The sequence below is a fragment of the Narcine bancroftii genome, chromosome 4 (genome assembly GCF_036971445.1).
Source record: "Narcine bancroftii isolate sNarBan1 chromosome 4, sNarBan1.hap1, whole genome shotgun sequence".
Classification (NCBI taxonomy): Eukaryota; Metazoa; Chordata; class Chondrichthyes; order Torpediniformes; family Narcinidae; genus Narcine; species Narcine bancroftii.
Window position 1 is genome coordinate 84,728,594 of NC_091472.1, and position 19,623 is coordinate 84,748,216.

General features: G+C 41.5%; 1 protein-coding gene across 4 annotated transcripts in view; it reads right to left on the minus strand.

Annotated features, from left to right (window-relative positions):
- macrod2 (mono-ADP ribosylhydrolase 2) overlaps positions 1 to 19,623 on the minus strand; it is a 1,543,249-nt gene that overhangs the window by 1,456,720 nt on the left and 66,906 nt on the right. For all 4 annotated transcript variants that reach the window (XM_069931826.1, XM_069931823.1, XM_069931822.1 and 1 more), the window contains exon 4: positions 502 to 612. In XM_069931826.1, coding sequence (XP_069787927.1) covers positions 502 to 612 — 111 coding nt within the window. The remainder of the gene's footprint in view (positions 1 to 501; positions 613 to 19,623) is intronic.

The following is a 19,623-nucleotide window of genomic DNA, read 5'->3' on the forward strand; positions in this document are numbered from 1 at the left end:
GAAAATCTTAAGTTCCAGCAAGTATGGTTCCAAGAAATCTGCACAAGGTATGTCCAGTGAGCAACTTTCCTTGACTTCAGATTATGGACCAATTAGTATTTAAGAGACATGTTTCCCCAATGATCTGCATCAATTTCACTTAGAATTCAAAAATTGTTTGCAGGCTTGTATACTTCTCATATCATGAAGTTTTAAAATACTACTTTTTGAATTTCAGTACCATAAAAACAACAACCTATAAATAAACAAAATTTCCACCACCTTGTTGAACAAAAAGAATTTCACAGAAAATACTGTAAATATTCAGCAGATACAATCTGAACTAGAGTATTTTAGGAACATTATGCTTCACTTCAGATATTTGCATTCTCATCAATTCGTACAAGAACACAAAATTTTGTATTTTTAGAGATCCATCACTCAACAGTCAATTTAGTCAGCCTGTGATTGAATTAATTTATTCAAAATAAATTACCTTTAGTTTTTGCTGAGAATACTAACCTGCATTTACTACCGCATCAATTTTCAGCTTTGTTATATCACCTCTGTACAGTGAAACAGTATCACTCAGCTTGGAGTCTTTTTGAGCAGAAACCTCTTCTTGTTCTTCACCTAAAAAATAAAATTAATCATGCACATCAGCACTTTTCCACTAGATAATTCCCATGAATATTACCATAACAAAAGTCACAGAGCTATTGAAGGAGATATTATGACAGATAATTAATGGTTTGGTCAAAAGGTAGCTTTTATGTAAAGAGAAATTTAGTTACCCTGCTGAAGGAAACACGTGGTGGGAATAAAGGGAGAGAGTGCAGAAGAAATTCCACAGGATGTTGCCCAGAACAGAGGGCTGTAGATAGAAGAAATTCAATAAACTGGATTTATTCTCATTTGAATATAATGTAATAGCACTGATTTACCCAGTTTACACACAATTAAAGAATGCACTCACTCATTTCTTTCAGCACAAAAAGGAGTTGACTTGCTTTATTCTCTTCAAACAACTGCATTCTTCATCTTCCCAAACATTACCAGGCTAAACCCCTCTGACCTTTTCATTGGCTCACCACCAGACAGATGATCCTGACGCTCTCACTCTCTTCCTCCTGCATCCGAGATCCATCCCATGCATGCAGCCTACTTAACTAACTCGTGCATGTGAGATTACTCCTGCACATTGCATTGGATACATCATCAGCAGAGACCGGCACTGCTCCCAAAGCAGGTAAGTATGCAACTGTGGCAGCAGCCCCCATCCAGCCACTGAGCCACGCAAGGAGGGAAATGAATAGATCTGTCCCACTATGTAACAGTGTGGAGGGCTGACAGGACCAGACGGCAGCACCAGATTTCCAATGCTTCCAACAAATATGTCACCCATCACCTCTACCACATGCTTAACCACCACAATTCCAACCAGATCAACAGAAGGAATTCTGTTGCATGCCCAAAGCCTGGACCTGTGTAGTCAGGCTACCATTTGCTGCTCCAACTCAGTTACCTTTGATTGGTAAGATGCTGGTGCTCAAAAGGTGCAGTAAGTAATTGTTCCAGCTCCATTTCCTCCTGCTGACTAAAGGAAGTACCCAATTCTTCTATCTTCATGGCAAAGATCGTAAACATAATGAGGTCTGCATGATCCGGCAACTGATTGAGGGTGTATACTTTAAAGACACCCACCAAATGTCCTTGAACTCAACAAGATAAACATTGGAGGAACCTCTGCTTCCAAAAATCCCCTTCAACAGAGTCTGTCCCAGCCAGCCTGCGCCATCTCGTCAGCATCCGTCTCAGTTGACCAACACCTAGGCTGACATCAGCTAGAAGCAATATCACTGGCTCTGGAACACCTCAAAACAACATCTCATACATAGGGCTGCTCTTCAACAACTACAGCTCAGTCTTCAATACCATTTGCTGGTCAAGAAGCTACAAACTCTGGGCCTCTGTACCCCACTCTGCAACTGGATTCTTGACTTTCTCATTGGAAGACCACAGTCTGTACAAATTGGAAACAACATCTCCTCCTCACTGATCATCAACACAGGCACACCCCAAGGATGCTCTACTCGTTATATACCCATGACTATGTGGTCAGGCACAATTTCGATGCCACTTACAAGTTTGCCGATGACACCAGTTGTCAGCAGAATTACAAATGGCAATGAGGAAGCATACATGATGGAAACAGATCAGCTCTTTGAGAGGTATCACATCAACAACCTTGCGCTTAATGTGAGCAAAACCAAGGAGATGATTGTGAACTTCAGGAGGGAGTCAGGGGAACATGACCCAGTCCTCATTGAGGGCTCAATAGTGGAGAGGGTCAAGAACTTCAAATTCTTGGATGTCAACATCTCCAAGGATCTGTTATGGAGCCTCTATGTTGATGCAATCATGAAAAAGGATCACCAGCGGCTGTACTCTGTGAGGTGCTTGAGGAGATTCAGAATGTCACCAAAAAGTCTCAAACTTCTATAAGTGTACCGTGGAGAGTATTCTGGCTGATTGCATTACTGCCTGGTATAGAAGTGCCAAATCTCAGGACAAGAAAAAACTCCAGAAGGTTGTTAACTTGACCTGCGACATCATGGGCACCAGACTTCATTCCATCAAGGACATCTACCTGAGGTGGTGTCTTAAAAAAAGTAGCAATACTTCTTCAATATGTGCTCATCATCCTTTGATTCAGTTTAAAGTGGTACATCAGGCTCATATGTTGAAAGACAAATTGACCTGTATATTTTTTTTTAATGTTAGTCCTATTTGTGATGGATGCATATCAGAAGTGGCTTCTGTAACTCATACGTTTTGATCATGACCTATGTTGGAGAGGTATTTGATAGGTATTTTTAAGACTTTGCCAATTAGCAATCTCATCCATTGCCTGCTCTTTATGGAATTACACTTCCAGAAGTGGGATGAGTTCCCACTTCCACGTATCGGGTTGTAGCCTTTTCTACATTGCTGGGTATCTTATTTAAATGGAAAGATTCAATTTACCTACCTTGATTCAGTGGCTCTCTCAAATTATGCCATGTTTAAGTTTAGAGATACTTTTGTTAAATTTGAAGATACTTGGAGACCTTTTATAAATTATTTCCACAAGACTTAGTATAACTATTTTCCCTTCTGGACTATATTTTATTTCCTTTATCTTTGTTGGTGAAGGCTAGACAATTAAATTTTATTCATAAATTCTCAGGATAGGTTGTCCAGTCTTTTTTCCTTTTTTTTTTAAAAAGATTCGGTGGGGTTTTATATAAACCTTTTCTTTTTTTTTTGAAGATTTCAATTTGAGATAAGAACATATTCGTTAATTGTGGTATAATATGTTATATCATATGATGTCATATAGTGAATTTTTCCCCCTTTATGATTATGTACTTCTAGTCTCCTCACGTATTATTTACCTATAATATGATCAATAAAAAGACTGAAAAAGAAAAAACAGCAGCCTTTATCCTCAAAGACCCCTACCACCCATACCTTGCCCTCTTCACTCTGCTACCCTCGAGAAGGAAGTACAGGAGCCTAAAGACGAGCACTCAGCAGCACAAGGACTGATCAGATTCCTGAATGATCAATACCTTACTTTTCATGCACTAATTTTTTAAATATATTATTGTTGTAAGACGGTTCATAATATGAATGCTTGCACTGTGATGCTGCCACAAAACACCCATTTTCAGGACTTGTTCATTGCAATAAATTCAGATTCCGTTCGAGCCTCCCGAAATGGTTGAGTATGCCATAGAATAGCAGCCTTAAGAATGTCATATGGGAGGTTATCATTCAGATCAACTCAAATATCCTCCACTTCTCAGGCAATCTGCTCGAGATGACGCACCACAAGTAAACTGAATTTTGGCTTCTGGCTTGTCACACTGAAAATGGAGAAACGTACATCGAGGACCACACTGGTACATTATTAATAAAAAGCGGGGGAAATCTTTACCTTGACCTCCCCAACTGCTCCTGTAAGGGCTTTATCCTCATCACTATCCATTTTAAATTAGAAGGTGCTGTGAACTCACAGGGTTACTACTTGTAGTAGCTCGCATTTACCCAGTTCACACACAATTAAAGAATATACTCATTTCTTTCAGCACGAAATGGAGTCAACTCACTTTATTCTCTTCAGACACAACGCTGCATCTCCCCAAACACACCACCCAGCCAAACCCTCTGACCTTTACATTGGTTCACTGCCACACAGGTGATCCTGACATTCTCACCCTCCACCACTAGACAGGTGATCCTGACGCTCTCACTCTCCTCCTCTTGCATCCGAGATCCATCCTACATACGCAGCCTACCTAACTAACTTGCACGTACATGCTATTACGCCTGTGCGTCATCTCGGCACTGCTCCCGACATAGGTAAGTATGCGGCTGCAACAGTAGAAGACAGAGGTTCATCTTATTAAGGTTTACAAAATTATGATGAACATAAAATCATTAGAATCTTTTTCCAAGGACAGACCTATCCAGAGCTTAAAGGAAGTTTCAAGGAGTAGAGGAGCAAGTTTTTCTCCCAGAGGATTTTCTAAATATTGGGAATGAGCAGTCAAAGGTGGCAAAAACAATTAGACCTTTTAAAAGATGTTTGGACAAATTCTTGGATAGGAAAAAAGTAGAGGGCCATGAGTAATGTTTGTCAATGAGATCAGCATTGATAGGCATCACAGATAGCATCGATGAAGTGGGCTGCAAGGACCATTTTCTGTATTTCTACAATTCTAATTCTATGATTCTATTGCAGCTAAAAAAGGTTCTGCAGACATTTGAGCCTAAATAATTTAAGGCAAGGCTACAGCAATGAACTGACAAAATTCAGAGACATGTGAGACCAAGGAGGAGGTTAGCCATTTCAAATGCAGGAGATTTTGGTTAAGGTTTCTACAGAAGCTTAGATGCATTAAGGCCTGGGCTATTCAGCTGCAGACATGTTCCCACAGCAGCTGTGAAATTAATTTCAAGTTTAATTTAAAATTCAGCACAGTAACATTCTATCCCACAAGCCTGTGCAACCCAAATACACGAACTAACCCATGAATCCCGTATGTTTTTGGAGCGTGAGAGGAAATCAGAGCACCCAGAGGAAACCAATGTAGGTCATGTGGAGAAGGTACAATCTCCTTGCAGACTGTGCCACATTTAAACCTTGGTTGCTGGCACTAACAACATTGCATTAGCCACTACACTAACTGTGCCACCTAGATTGAATACATTTGGAATTAAAAACCTAATGCCAGTATTGCTGTCTATGGCAGGAAATCCACTGTCCTAATCTTGTCTGACCAAAATGCACTTCCAGACCCAAAGCAATGATGATGATTTGTAAATTTTCTCTAGAAAAGTCTGGCAAGGCAGCAAATTGAGGAGTAATTTTTTTTTTTAAAAAAAAGGTAAATTGCTGGTCCTTGCTGGTGACGCTGACGTCCCCTGTATTACAGAAATGAATACAGAACCATGTAGAGTTACAGGGAAATGGAGGTTAAAAAATTAGGGTTTTAGAAAGCATGAATCATTTGCTAACTTCCTGTTCTAAATCTGTCCCATCACCAAGTTGAGAAACTGGTATGCTGTAATATCATTCAGCACTGATGAAGAATGCTTCATATTTAGACAATAATGTATTCTTGTAAATTTAATACCATTGGGCCTTTGGTTACAGCTTTATATTCACAAAGTAAAAGTTTCCCTAACAATCTGGTTATATGTACTGAACTAAAAGGCAAATACATTTCTTCTTTGGCTTGGCTTCGCGGACAAAGATTTATGGAGGGGTAATGTCCACGTCAGCTGCAGGCTCGTTTGTGGCTGACAAGTCCGATGCGGGACAGGCAGACACGGTTGCAGGGGAAAATTGGTTGGTTTGGGTTGGGTGTTGGGTTTTTCCTCCTTTGTCTTTTGTCAGTGAGGTGGGATACATCTTTTTTTTTTTTTCTTTGGCTTGGCTTCGCGGACGAAGATTTATGGAGGGGGTAAAAAAGTCCACGTCGGCTGCAGGCTCGTTTGTGGCTGACCAGTCCGATGCGGGGCAGGCAGACACGATTGCAGCGGTTGCAAGGGAAAATTGGTTGGTTGGGGTTGGGTGTTGGGTTTTTCCTCCTTTGCCTTTTGTCAGTGAGGTGGGCTCTGCGGTCTTCTTCAAAGGAGGCTGCTGCCCGCCAAACTGTGAGGCGCCAAGATGCACGGTTTGAGGCGTTATCAGCCCACTGGCGGTGGTCAATGTGGCAGGCACCAAGAGATTTCTTTAGGCAGTCCTTGTACCTTTTCTTTGGTGCACCTCTGTCACGGTGGCCAGTGGAGAGCTCGCCATATAATACGATCTTGGGAAGGCGATGGTCCTCCATTCTGGAGACGTGACCCATCCAGCGCAGCTGGATCTTCAGCAGCGTGGACTCGATGCTGTCGACCTCTGCCATCTCGAGTACCTCGACGTTAGGGGTGTGAGCGCTCCAATGGATGTTGAGGATGGAGCGGAGACAACGCTGGTGGAAGCGTTCTAGGAGCCGTAGGTGGTGCCGGTAGAGGACCCATGATTCGGAGCCGAACAGGAGTGTGGGTATGACAACGGCTCTGTATACGCTTATCTTTGTGAGGTATTTCAATTGGTTGTTTTTCCAGACTCTTTTGTGTAGTCTTCCAAAGGCGCTATTTGCCTTGGCGAGTCTGTTGTCTATCTCATTGTCGATCCTTGCATCTGATGAAATGGTGCAGCCGAGATAGGTAAACTGGTTGACCGTTTTGAGTTTTGTGTGCCCGATGGAGATGTGGGGAGGCTGGTAGTCATGGTGGGGAGCTGGCTGATGGAGGACCTCAGTTTTCTTCAGGCTGACTTCCAGGCCAAACATTTTGGCAGTTTCCGCAAAGCAGGATGTCAAGCGCTGAAGAGCTGGCTCTGAATGGGCAACTAAAGCGGCATCATCTGCAAAGAGTAGTTCACGGACAAGTTTCTCTTGTGTCTTGGTGTGAGCTTGCAGGCGCCTCAGATTGAAGAGACTGCCATCCGTGCGGTACCGGATGTAAACAGCGTCTTCATTGTTGGGGTCTTTCATGGCTTGGTTCAGCATCATGCTGAAGAAGATTGAAAAGAGGGTTGGTGCGAGAACACAGCCTTGCTTCACGCCATTGTTAATGGAGAAGGGTTCAGAGAGCTCATTGCTGTATCTGACCCGACCTTGTTGGTTTTCGTGCAGTTGGATAATCATGTTGAGGATACATACTGTACGAAGAAAGAGCAAGAGTAAGCCATTCGACTCCCTCATGACTGGTCTGTTGTTCATGGCTGATCTGATTGTAATTCAACTCTACATTTCACCCTATCCCTGATATTCATTCACCATCATATTTATCAGAAATCTATTTAGCTTAATCTCAAAGAAATTCTGTTTTCAATGTCCATTAAGAAAGAGAATTCCAAAGATTCACTATTTTCCAAGAGAAAAAAAATGATTCATCAATTTTAAATGGCAACCTATTTTTAAACTTTAGATTTTGCCACAAGAGGGAACATCATCTCCACATCCATGTTGTCAAGTCACCTAGAGTCGAGTCACCTCCAACTTTTCTGAAATCCACCAGTTTCAAGCTGAGCCAATTCAACCTTACCATCTTTTCTAAAACAAAGAGATCAATATTGTACACAGTGCTCCAAATACAAGTTTGATTCATGTTGCCTTTTTAGGCGATATGGTCCCACAAATGAGGAAGGGTGCAGGAGGCTGGGAGAGGGTAGGCAGTGAGAAGGGTTGCAAAGGGAGATAGGTTTGTCCCCTCTTAATATCACTGAGTATCTTTGCTTCACTTCTAATCATATTTTCATTTTTACTATTTCAACCCCTTCACAATCAATAATCTTAATGTGTGAAATACTCATTCATCAGCATAACATTAAATCTCAATGAATTATTTCCCTCGATGCCTCTTGATGACAATGACATATCTCGTGTCAATTTCTCTACTCTCAATCCTCCTTTACCAAAAAATTTACTTTCCCCATCAGTAACCCATCCAATGCTCTAATCAATTAGAAATTTTTAGTTGCTTCCATATCAGAAACTACTAACCCTATAAGAAATGCATGAGAATGTTATCTCTCATTGAATGGAATACATTCTTTTAAACCGAGCTTCCAGTTTTTTTTAAGAACTTTTCTCATTTCTCCCATGCCCTGAATGAGGTGCCCACCAACTTCCCTGGTGTGTATAAGACTGCACCTCACCTCCAACTTGGTTACTCGGATCACATATCCATTCTGCTAACCCCGGCATACAGACATTGACAAAGCAAACTAGGTCAGTTCGCAGGAACATTAGGACGTGGCTGGGTGACGGGGGAGGGGGCCCACAGCAGCGCAGCAAGACGAGACCACACACTGGAGCTGTTTCAGGAAGGCAGCCATCAACAATGGTGATGTAAACTTAGAGGAGTACACAAGTTCAGTGACTGGCCACACCAGCAACTGCACTGAGATGTCACCAAGATCAAATGCTTCACAACCAGGGCTAAGCAGGAACCATGGTCTGGGCCACTCTCAGAGCTCATGATGCTGCCTTCAGGACAGGGGATAGGATGGCACTAAGATCAGCCAGAGCTGGACTCTCCCATGCAATCTGGAAAGCAAAATGGTGGGGGGGTTACGCACATAAGACCCACAGTCAGCTGTGTGGCACTAGCGATACAAGGAGCACGTGGCAAAGGACCAAGACTACAACAGATCACAAGTTTACGTTGCAAGTTAAGGACAATGATGGTCCCTTCCAGATAGGCTGAACATCTTCTCTGCATGGTTTGATGTGAAGAACAGAATGTCACCAAAGAAAGCTTCTTGTCCCTCTGATGAACAGGCCCCCTGCATAGCTGCGGCCGAGGTGAGAAGAATCCTATCCAAGGTGAACCCCCTCAAGGCGGCGGAACTAAATAACATACTTGAACAGGTACTAAAGGACTGTGAAGACAACACTTCACTGGAGCAGTCCACCATTCCCACAGGGATCAAGACAGCCACCATCATCCCAAGAGAGTGACAATAACAGGTCTCAATGACTACCGTCATGTGGCATTGATCTCCACCATTACGAAATGCTTTGAGCCTCTGGTGATGGAATGCATCAAAGCACACCTCCCAGAGATGCTGGGCCCATTTCAATTTGCCTTCAGAAGAAATTGCTACGCAGACGATGCTTTAGTCTTGTCACTTCACTCCATCCTGAAGAACACCTCATGTGTCAGAATGCTGTTCATTAACTTCAGCTCGGTGTTTAACATGATCATTCCCCAGAGGCTGGTGGACAAGCTGGCCTCGGTGGGACTTAACAACCCTCTCTGCAAATGGATGCTGGACCACAGTCTGTTTGGGTCAGTAGCAGAACATCGAGAACCATCACACTGAGCATTAGCGCACTTTGGGACTGTGTGCTGAGCACGCTCCTGTTCACACTACTGACCCACCACTCCATGGCCACATCCAGCTCCAACAGTGTCATCAAGTTTGTAGATGACATAACAGTAGTTGGGCTCATCAGCAACAACGATGAGTCACACTGCAGAGAAGAGGTGGAAAATCTCATGATATGGTGCAAGAGTAACAACCTGAGTCTCAATATGGACAAGATGAAGGAGACAATTGTGGACTTCAGGAGGATCAGGAACAACACCCTCCACTACACATTAACAATTCTGTAGTAGAGGGAGTGAAGGGCACCAAGTTGCTCAGAGATCAGTTAACTAGTGACCTATCATGGACACTCAACATCTACCTATTTGTCAGGAAGGTGCAACAGTGATATACTTCCTGAAAAGAATGAGGCAGGCAAGATTATCAGCCATCATAATATCAACCCTCTACAGGAGTTGTATCGAGAGCATCCAGGCTGGCTGCAGAGAAATGGATCATAGATCAATCCACAGGACCATAAGAGTGGCAGGGAAGGGAGGCCATGTGATGAGAAGGGAGTATCAGGATGTTAATCCCTAGAGCTCCCGGACCAGGAGATTCAAAAACAGTTTAAAAAGAAAGAATAAACATCAAAGTAATAAAAACAGACAAATAAAGGTCCCTACCTAGGAATAATAGGAAAGAAAAATGCTAGCCAGCAAGGTAGGAACAATCGGCACCTTATCCAGCCTGCTTCAAGAAGCCCAAGATGGCGATGCCGTCCACGCCCAAAACCCAGGAGGTCCCGTCAACAGAGGTCCAAATCGCAAAGTGTGGTTGAAGCTCGCCCAGGAGGGCAGTGAGAGGCGAGACCAACTTGGGGAGGAGAAGCGACATGGTCCCCAATTGATCATCGGAGGTTGGGGGGGGGGGGGACAATGGGCCTGCAAGAAAGTGAGAGAAGAGTGCCTGGGAGCAGAACATGATGGACACAGGAGCGACTCACAGGAGGACAGGTGGAAAGCGATGAGGAGGCTGGAGGCTGTGTTGGGAGAAAAGCACAGGGAAGACCTGAGATCTATGAGAGAAGCAGGATGGCATCAGTGAGAGGGTGAGGGGGCACGGAGCTCAGTCTTGCAGTGAGCAAGACATTTTCACAAGATCACAAGTTAAAGGAGCAGAAGCAGGCCACTAGGCCCATCAAGTCCTTTCCATGATTCTACACTAATCTGAATTATGCTCACACCCAGTTCCAATTTCCAGCCTTTTCCCCATATCCCTTGATACCCTTACTAATGAGATACTTGTCCATTTCCTGCTTAAATACTCCCAGTGATCTGGCCTCCACTGCTTTGTGCGGCAGTGAGTTCCACAGATCCACAACCCTCTGACTAAAGAAGTTCCTCCACGGTTTTAATTGGATAACTTCTAATTTTAAGACTATGACCCCTTGACCTAGATTCACCCATCAAGGGAAATGTCTTATCCACATTCACTCTATCAAAACCTTTCAATATTTGAAAGGTCTCTATGAGATTTCCCTCCTCATTCTCCTATACTCCAACTAATACAACCCAAGAGCTGTCAAACACTCCCCATACACATTCTAGGAATCATCCTAGTAAATCTCCTCTGGACCCTCTCCAAAAACATCACATCTTTTCTAAGAGGGCCCAAAACTGTACACAGTACTCTCAATGGGGTCTCATCAGTGCCCCATAGAGTCTCATTAACACTTCTCTACTCATACACTTTACCTCTTGAAATGAATGCTGGCATAGCATTTGCCTTCTTCACTACCAATCCCACCTAGGCATTAACTTTTTAGAATTCTCTACATAAGGATGTCTGAGTCTCTTTGCACCTCTGAGGATTGAACTTTCTCCCCATCCAAATAGTACTCTCCCTGTTTATTTCCACTGCCAAGATGTAGACCTGAACACTTCTCAACACTGTACTTCATCTGCCATATTTTTGCCAAGCCTCCTTCTGCAGTTTTACAGTTTCTTCAACATTTCCTGCTCCGCCACCTATCTTCGTGTCATCTGCAAATTTGGCCACAAAACCATTCATTCTACAATGCAAATCGTTAATATAAATTGTAAACAGCAGGAGATTTCTGGAGAAGCTACTATGGGATAAAAGTTAGATAAATACACAAACTATGGGGATCAGAGGGAAATGTCATTCTCAGGCTGTGCAAGGTTGAAAACAAAGCCTGTGGTGAAATCGTTAAAGTTTAGCCTCAAATTAGCTTTCATTTAACTATTTTATTGTTGTCACACAATTACATCATAATTCAATGACAAAATTTCTATGTGTAAGCTATTCTCATCTTGTGGAGGAAAGTTTCTAATATATTGCTTCCATATCAGTAATGCTCTGGCAGTCCCAAATTCTGACTCTTGTGCCTCTCTTGGAATCCTCACACTTTTGAAAAGATATCACAGGGAACTTCATCCACCTGTTTCTATCCATATTTTTAAATAATGGACATATAAATAACCTCAGCAATGGAATTTTGCAGATTACTGTCATTTTAAAACGTTCATCAGATGAGTGTTGTCATATTCTGACCACCAGTGAGCCATCTGGTGGTATAATTTGGCAAAGCAGTCTATTTAAATACAAATTTTAATTTGAGAATATTTATGTCCTGCACAGATCAGAACAGAATATTTTAGGGTTGGCCACAAGAATACATCACAATCTAATTGCAAATATGTTTCCACCTTAGAAATACAACAGCACACATCCTGTACAAATGAAGGAGAAAGTGAACAATATTCCAGCAGACTCATTCATTTTATTTTGAATATTTTAGTTTTGATTTTCAAAGACATAAATTCAGACAATACACTTTCTTTGCTTATGTATAACATACAGAGTCAGTTTTACCCCTCCCTATCCCCTTCCCATATCCCAATACAACCAAGAATAAAGTTATATAAATTATACAAAAAAAACAAACACCGAAAAATTGAAAAAAAAAACACTAAGGTGAATCCACACAAGGCAATGGGACAACATACCTGATCAGGTACTGAATGACTGTGCAGACCAACCGATGGAGGTCCTGACAGATATCGTCAACACTTCACTGAAACAGTTCAATGTTCCCATACGTTTCAAGGCAGCCACCATCATCAATGTACCAAAGAGAGCAACAGTAACAGGCCTCAATGATTACTGCCCAGTGGCAGTGACCTCCACCATTATAAAATGCTTCCACCATCTAGTGATGGAACACATCAAAGCACACCTCCCAGAGACTCGGAACTCATTCAAATTCACTTTTCAAAGAAACCATCCACTAATGATGCTATAGCTTTGTTACTCCACTTTGTCCTGATCCATCCAGAGAACAACGACTCATACACTAGGCTGCAGCACATCGACTTCAAGTTGTCACCTTTATTTATCTTAATATCATGCTCACACAGTAAAAACAAGATAGTGTTTCTCCAGGACCACGGAGCATATTTACATAAATATAAGTAAGTTAAACACATTAAAATATTAATGTGTGATGGTTTTGGAGGTGCTGCTATTCATCCGGACTGACTGAGGTCCCCCCGACAGGAAGTCAAGAATTCAATTGCAGAGGAATTTAGACCCAGCAGGCTCAACTTCCTTATCAGGTTCTATAGTATGATGGTGTTGAATGCCAAGCTGAAGTCAATAAAGAGCATTTGAACATATGATTCTTTTTTCATGTGGGTGTGGGCTAGATGGAGGGCAGTGGTGATGGGATCATCTATAGAGTGGTTGAATCTGTATGCAAACTGCAGGGTGTCTAGTGACGGGGCAGCGGGAACTTGATGTGCCCCATGTTTCACCTTGTATTCGTGTGAGTTCTTAGACAACACATGGATGAAGGAAAAGGTTCTTTAAAGTGTTGTAAACAGCACCATGAGGCATGCCATGAGGTTGCAGGCTTCCATTACAGATCTTGCATGCTGCAGTCTCTTGCTCTGTGCCAGCCCCCTGCTGGCAGCCAAGTATAATCAAACAGGAGCTATAATCCTTAAGGCATTGCTAGTTGCATTGCAACCATGACCACTATCATTACAACTCACTTTCTTTTTTAATTTTATTTAATTGTTTGCATCATTACAGGAGTAAATGAATAAAACATTTAATCAAATATCCAAAGCCAATGATACAAAAAAATACTTTTATATATTTTCTCCCCATCCCCCTCCCACCCAAAAGTAAAAGAAGCACCTAGCATTTAATATACAATAATATTAGCATAGTTAATCATTAATTGTTATTAAAAATATTAATTAAAAGGAGTGGATAAGATAGAAGAGGTGGATGGAAAATTATCTATAAAATCCTTATATGGTTTCCAAATACTATAAAAATTTTCAACTCAATTCCTTAAACTATACGTAATTTTTTCCAAAGGTATAAAATTTTTCATCTCATTATACCACCATTATACCATCATTTTTCCATGATATCCCTATACATTTCTTTGCAGTCGCTATTGCAATACTTAAACATTTTCTTGGTATTTGTCCAATTTCAATTTTATATAATTTTCATAAATATATCCAAGTAAAAATATTCTTGGATCCTTTGGTATTGTTATCTTCATAATTTGCCCTAATAATAAACTCAGTTCATTCCAAAATCTTTCCACTTTTTTACAAGACCACACTGATTGCAAGAAAGTCCCTATTTCATTTGCACGTCGAAAACACTTATTTGAATAATTAGCATCGTCCATTTAACTTATGTGGAGTATCATACAATTAATGAAAAAATTATCCCTTTCTTAAAACAAAAGTGGCTTGCTTTTAACTAACATGTTTTCTTTGTATAACTCGTTTAAACACCAAGAACTTACACTTTTATTATTATCAACATTATTAATATTTTTAAATCCTATTTTGTGTGTTCACATTTACATACACTAAAACTTGAAGAGCAAATAAGATAGCACTACTTCATTCTACAACAGGAGTCTTTAAATTTGCTCAACGAGTCTCTTGGGAGGATTCACGTATCTTGACGATCTCCTGATTGATTGTCCTTGAATCTGAGTTGTTGCCTTAGACAAGGTCTTCTCAGATGTGTATTCAGGTTGTTCAACAGTATCCGTCTTTCCATCTACTGTGGCTGGTACCATTTGAAGATCCTGACGATTTCTTCGCAGAACAGCACCTTCATCTGTCTGATTGGTGTATGATCTTGGTTGGACTTCACTAAGGATAGTTCCCTTCTGAGGCCATAAATTTGTTTTGTCTTTTACTCTTACTTGGTTTCCAGTGTAGAATTCTAGAAGGTTTTTTATTCCTCTGTCAAAGTAATACTTTTGCTTTTCTTTCTGTTGTTCTTTGAATTTCCTCACCTTCTCCTCCTCTTTTGTTTTGAGAAGGTTCTCCTGAACGGGTAGTTTGATCTTAGCCTACATCCCATAAGGAGTTGTGCTAGTGACATACCACACTCAAGTGGCATGGTGGGGTATACTGGCATGCTCTTGTAGAAGACTTTTCCACTGTGTTTTGCCTTGTACGTCAGTCTTTTCACTGTCTGTACTGATTTTTCCACTAGACCATTGGACTGTGGAAAATGAGGACTTGACGCAGTTTGTACAAAGTCCCACTCTTTGGCCAAATGTCGAAACTCTGAATTGCAAATCTGGGGTCCATTGTCTATGAAGACTTCGCTTGCCACACCATCTCTCGAGAATATGACTTTCATACCTGTTATTATAGCATCTGCAGTGATGGTGTTCAGCTTATACACCTCTGGATACAGGGAGTAATAGTCTGTGACTACAAGATAGTCCTTCGTTTGACATTCGAATAGGTCAGTGCCTACCTCTGGTAAGCTCTGTATGGTGCTGGGTGTGGCTTTAGTGGTTCTGCAGGATTGCTACTTGATATTTCTGGCATATTGTACAGTTTGACACTTCATTTGTTATATCATTGATGATTCTTGGCCAGTACATCACCTCTTGTGCTCTTTTCTTACACTTTTCGATTCCGAGATGTCCTCCATGAATCCTTTTTAGCATCTCTTTTCTCAGATTCTTTGGGATAAGGATTTTACTTCCTTTGTAGATGATGTCTTCAACCACCGATAGTTCCGCCCTGCAGTTCCAGTACTCTGAAACATCAGATGAGCAGTCTTGCTTCATGTTGGGCCATCCATCCAAGATGTTTTTTCTCAGTTGTCTGTGTTTCATCTTTGTTTGTCTCTGATTTTATGAGCTCCATTTTTGCATCTGATATCGGCAGTGCACTTGTGATCATGGCCACAAAGGCATTCACGTCTTCAACCATTTTGGTGTTTGCATGCTCTCTCGTCAACAGCTCGAGACAACATGTCTGCTGTGTACATTAGCCTCCCCACTGTACACCACATTCAGTGTAAAGCATTGCAACCTAATCACCATTCTTTGTATTCTAAGTGGACATTCATTTAATGGCTCTTGGCACAATGCAATCAAGGGCTTATGGTCAGTCTCTACACTGAGAAAGCCTGTTTGACTCCCTCTGCTTGAAAAACCACATGACCCTCTTAGAACAGCAAGTTCTCTTCCAGACAATATGCGGCTCTGACAAGCTTTCAGCTGTTTCCTTTTTATAAACAATCCATTAGTGAAGTTTCTTGGGCATTCTCCAAAGCTTCTGCAAAGGCTCTGGGGCTGATATGTCTAGCATTAGCAGAGCTCCAATATTTTAAATAAAATCTGCTTTAAAATGTTTGTATGTGACCTACACTAACAAACCTTGCCAAATTTATCTCCCAAAAACATATCTATATTCTGTCACTATTCAGCTTCAGGTTTGCTTGTTGCATCATGCTCCATTCTCGTGATACCCCATACTATGATCTCATCGATTGAGATATCAAATCCGTCCAGGAGCTCATAGACCATGTGGATAGTTTTGTGATACACTTCAGGAGCTAAGACAATTCCGAAGAGTAACCTTAGGAATCTGTATCTGCCATATTAACTATTGAACGTGCACAATCGAACTTGCTTCATCCAATTTTAACTGCCAAAAACCTAATGATGTATCTAACTTGCTGAAACACTGCATTTTCAAACTGTGACATGATTTCTTCATGTGCTGGAAGTTTAAAACTTTCTCTCTTTATTGCTCTGTTTAGATCTCTTGGATCCAGGCAAATTCTAAGCTTTTTATCCACAATGACAAGTGAACTCACCCACTCTGCTGACTCATCTATCTTCTGAACCATTCAGGCTTTCCATCCTGTCCAACTCTGCTTTTAGTTACTTTTGAAGTGCAAATGGAACTTTTCTGCATGGATGTATTATCAGTGGCACATGTTTATCCACTCTGATCGTGTGTTCTCCTGGAAGGCTGCCTAGACTCTGAAATAGGTCATTTTACTCTTTCATGAGTTCATCATAGACTGCCTCTCCTTCGCTCTCCACAATGAGGACTCTTTTTACCAGGTTCAGTTTCTCACAGGCTGTTAAACCTAGTATGGCCTGTACATCCTTTGGTAACACGATGAATGCTAGCATGTGCCCTTTGTCCTGGTGTTTCATTTTGACCATGCATTCTCCTTGCACTGGTATATTGGTATCTGAATATTCTGTCACCTTCACTTTTGTTCCAAACATCTTTGGTCTCTGTCTAATCTTAAAATTAGTCTCTGATATTACATTAATTTGCATTCCCATATCCAATTTAACCAAAATTTTTATTTTTTTCACTTTTAATCTCAACATCCAGTCTTTTTTTTTCTTGTTTTTAGTCACTATGTCTACATAGAATTCCTCTCTCTTTCATCTACTGCACGAACCTTGCTTTGTTGCACTTGGTTTCTACAGCAACAGGCATAATGGTTGCTTTTGTTGCACATATAGCTTGTTTTACCATATGCTAGACACTTTCTTGGTAGGTGTTGTGTACCACATCGATGACGTGGCTTTCAGTTGTCCCTTTCATTTTTGTTAACTGGCCACGCCTCTTTCCACTTTGCCGCACTTTTTGTTAAACTGTTTATGTCTGTTCTTGCCCACTGCATCCACATTGCAGCTAGTTTCACTGAATTCGAATTCTGGCAAAGAGAGAGCAGATAGCATGTGCTTTTTCATCAACACCGGCTGTGGCATGGATGTTAGGGTCATCGTCCATTTCCTTAAAGAAAATCTTGATTAAATGAAGACCCTTCTAGCTACCCCAAGATTTCTCATTAGTGATTCTCCCCAGAGTTTATATCCCTCCCAATGCAGATTACAAACAGGCACATGATGTGGTCAGTAAACAAAAGACAGCCCACCCCAATGCACTGCAAATGATAGCTGGTGACTTTTATGTCCAGTCAAATTTATTTTCATTTGATTGTACCAGCACAATGCAACAAAACACCGTTCTCTGGTTCTCAGTGCAAAACATGCAGACACAAAACCAGGCATCACACACATACATAAAAGCAATGTATATGGTGGGCAAGTAATTAATCTATACAAATAAATAAAGTTTCGTGAATATGAGTGTCTCAGATTTAGCCAATATTGTCTAAAGAAACCACTGCTCAATTACTGCTGTAGCAGAGGACCCAGCATACTTGATCACTGCTACACCAAGATAAGGCCTACCATTCTTCCCCAAGACTGCATTTTGGCAAATTGTATCACCTGGCTGTGATCCTTCTGCCTTCATACAGAGCTTACAAAGAGAGATTATGGAGATCAGGACAGTCAAGTGATGATCACAGGAGGCTGATTTGCGGTTAGAGGACTGCCTCGAATCAGCAGATTGGGCAGTGTACATGAGGAACTGAATGATTCCACCCAGGCTGTTACAGACATTATCAAAACACTGTGGACGAGTGTGCCCCACTATATCATTCAGAGCTCTCCCCAACCAGAAGCTCTGGGTGAACAATCAAACCCAGAACCTGCTGAGAGCCAGGTCACAGGAATTTAAGTCCAGAGATCCAGTACATAATGCAAGGAACAGGTCGAGTGGGTGAAGTGGAGATTCCAGGCAAGAATTGAAACAACAAAGGATACCTGACAACTGTGGCGGACCCTAAATGACATAACTTCCTACAAAACCAAATTTAGTGCAGTAGGAGACAGCAAAGGTTCACTCCCAGAACTCAATGCTTTCTATGCCCAATTTGACCACAGAAAAAGCAAGAACAGCTCCGCACCCCTATATCCCCTAATGATTCATGACTGTCAGTATCCAAAAATGATGTGTGTGCTGCCTTCAGGAGAGTGAATCTAAGGAAAGCATACGGTCCAGACATAGTACCTGGACGAGTACGGAAAACCTGTGCTGACCCTGACCCTAATGTATTCATGGATATCTTCAACATCTCACTCCGGCAGGGCATGGTACCCACCTGTTTCAACCAGCCCAAGAAGTCCAGTAACCTGCCTAAACAACTATTGACAGTGGCACTTCATCACATCCATTATAATGAAGTGTTTTGAGGAGCTGGTGTTGAAGCATATCAGCTCCTGTCTGAGCTGCAACATGGATCCGTTCTAATTTTCCTACCACAGCAACAGGTCTACAGCAGATGCCATCTCACTGGTTCTACACAAAGCCCTGGAACACCTGGACATTAATCAGGATGCTCTTTATCGACTACAGTTTGGTATTCAACATCATCATCTCCTCAAAACTGATCAGCAAACTCCAAGTCATGGGCCCCAACACCCCATATCTTCAGTAACATCATCTAAAAGTTTGCTGAAGATATGATCCAGTTATCATTGGGAGAAATCAGAGCTGGAGAATGAAAGCAAATTTAAATTCCTGAGAGTCACCATCTCAGAGGACATTTCCTGGACCCAACACACTAATATCAACACCTCTACTTTCTCAAGAGTTTCCAGAGGTTTGGCATGACATCAAAAACCTTGACAAATTTCTACAGATCTATTTTGAAAAGTGTGCCCACCGGCCGCATCACTGTCTAGTATAGGGCACCAATGTCTCTGAGCAGAAAGCCCTGCAAAAGGTAATGAACACAGCAAAACTCTCTCACCCTTGAGAAAATATACATGGAATATTTCAGTCAAAGAGCAGAAGCAATCAAGGATCCACACCACCCAGGACATGCTCTGTTCTCACTGCTAACATCACGAAGAAACAGTTGCTACCCCTCCACCATCAGACTCTTAACAACAAACTCAGATACTTTCTTACTTTGTACATTTATTATTGAATATTTATATTTTTCTGTATTGCAGTTAGTTTGTTTACACTTCTTTCTTT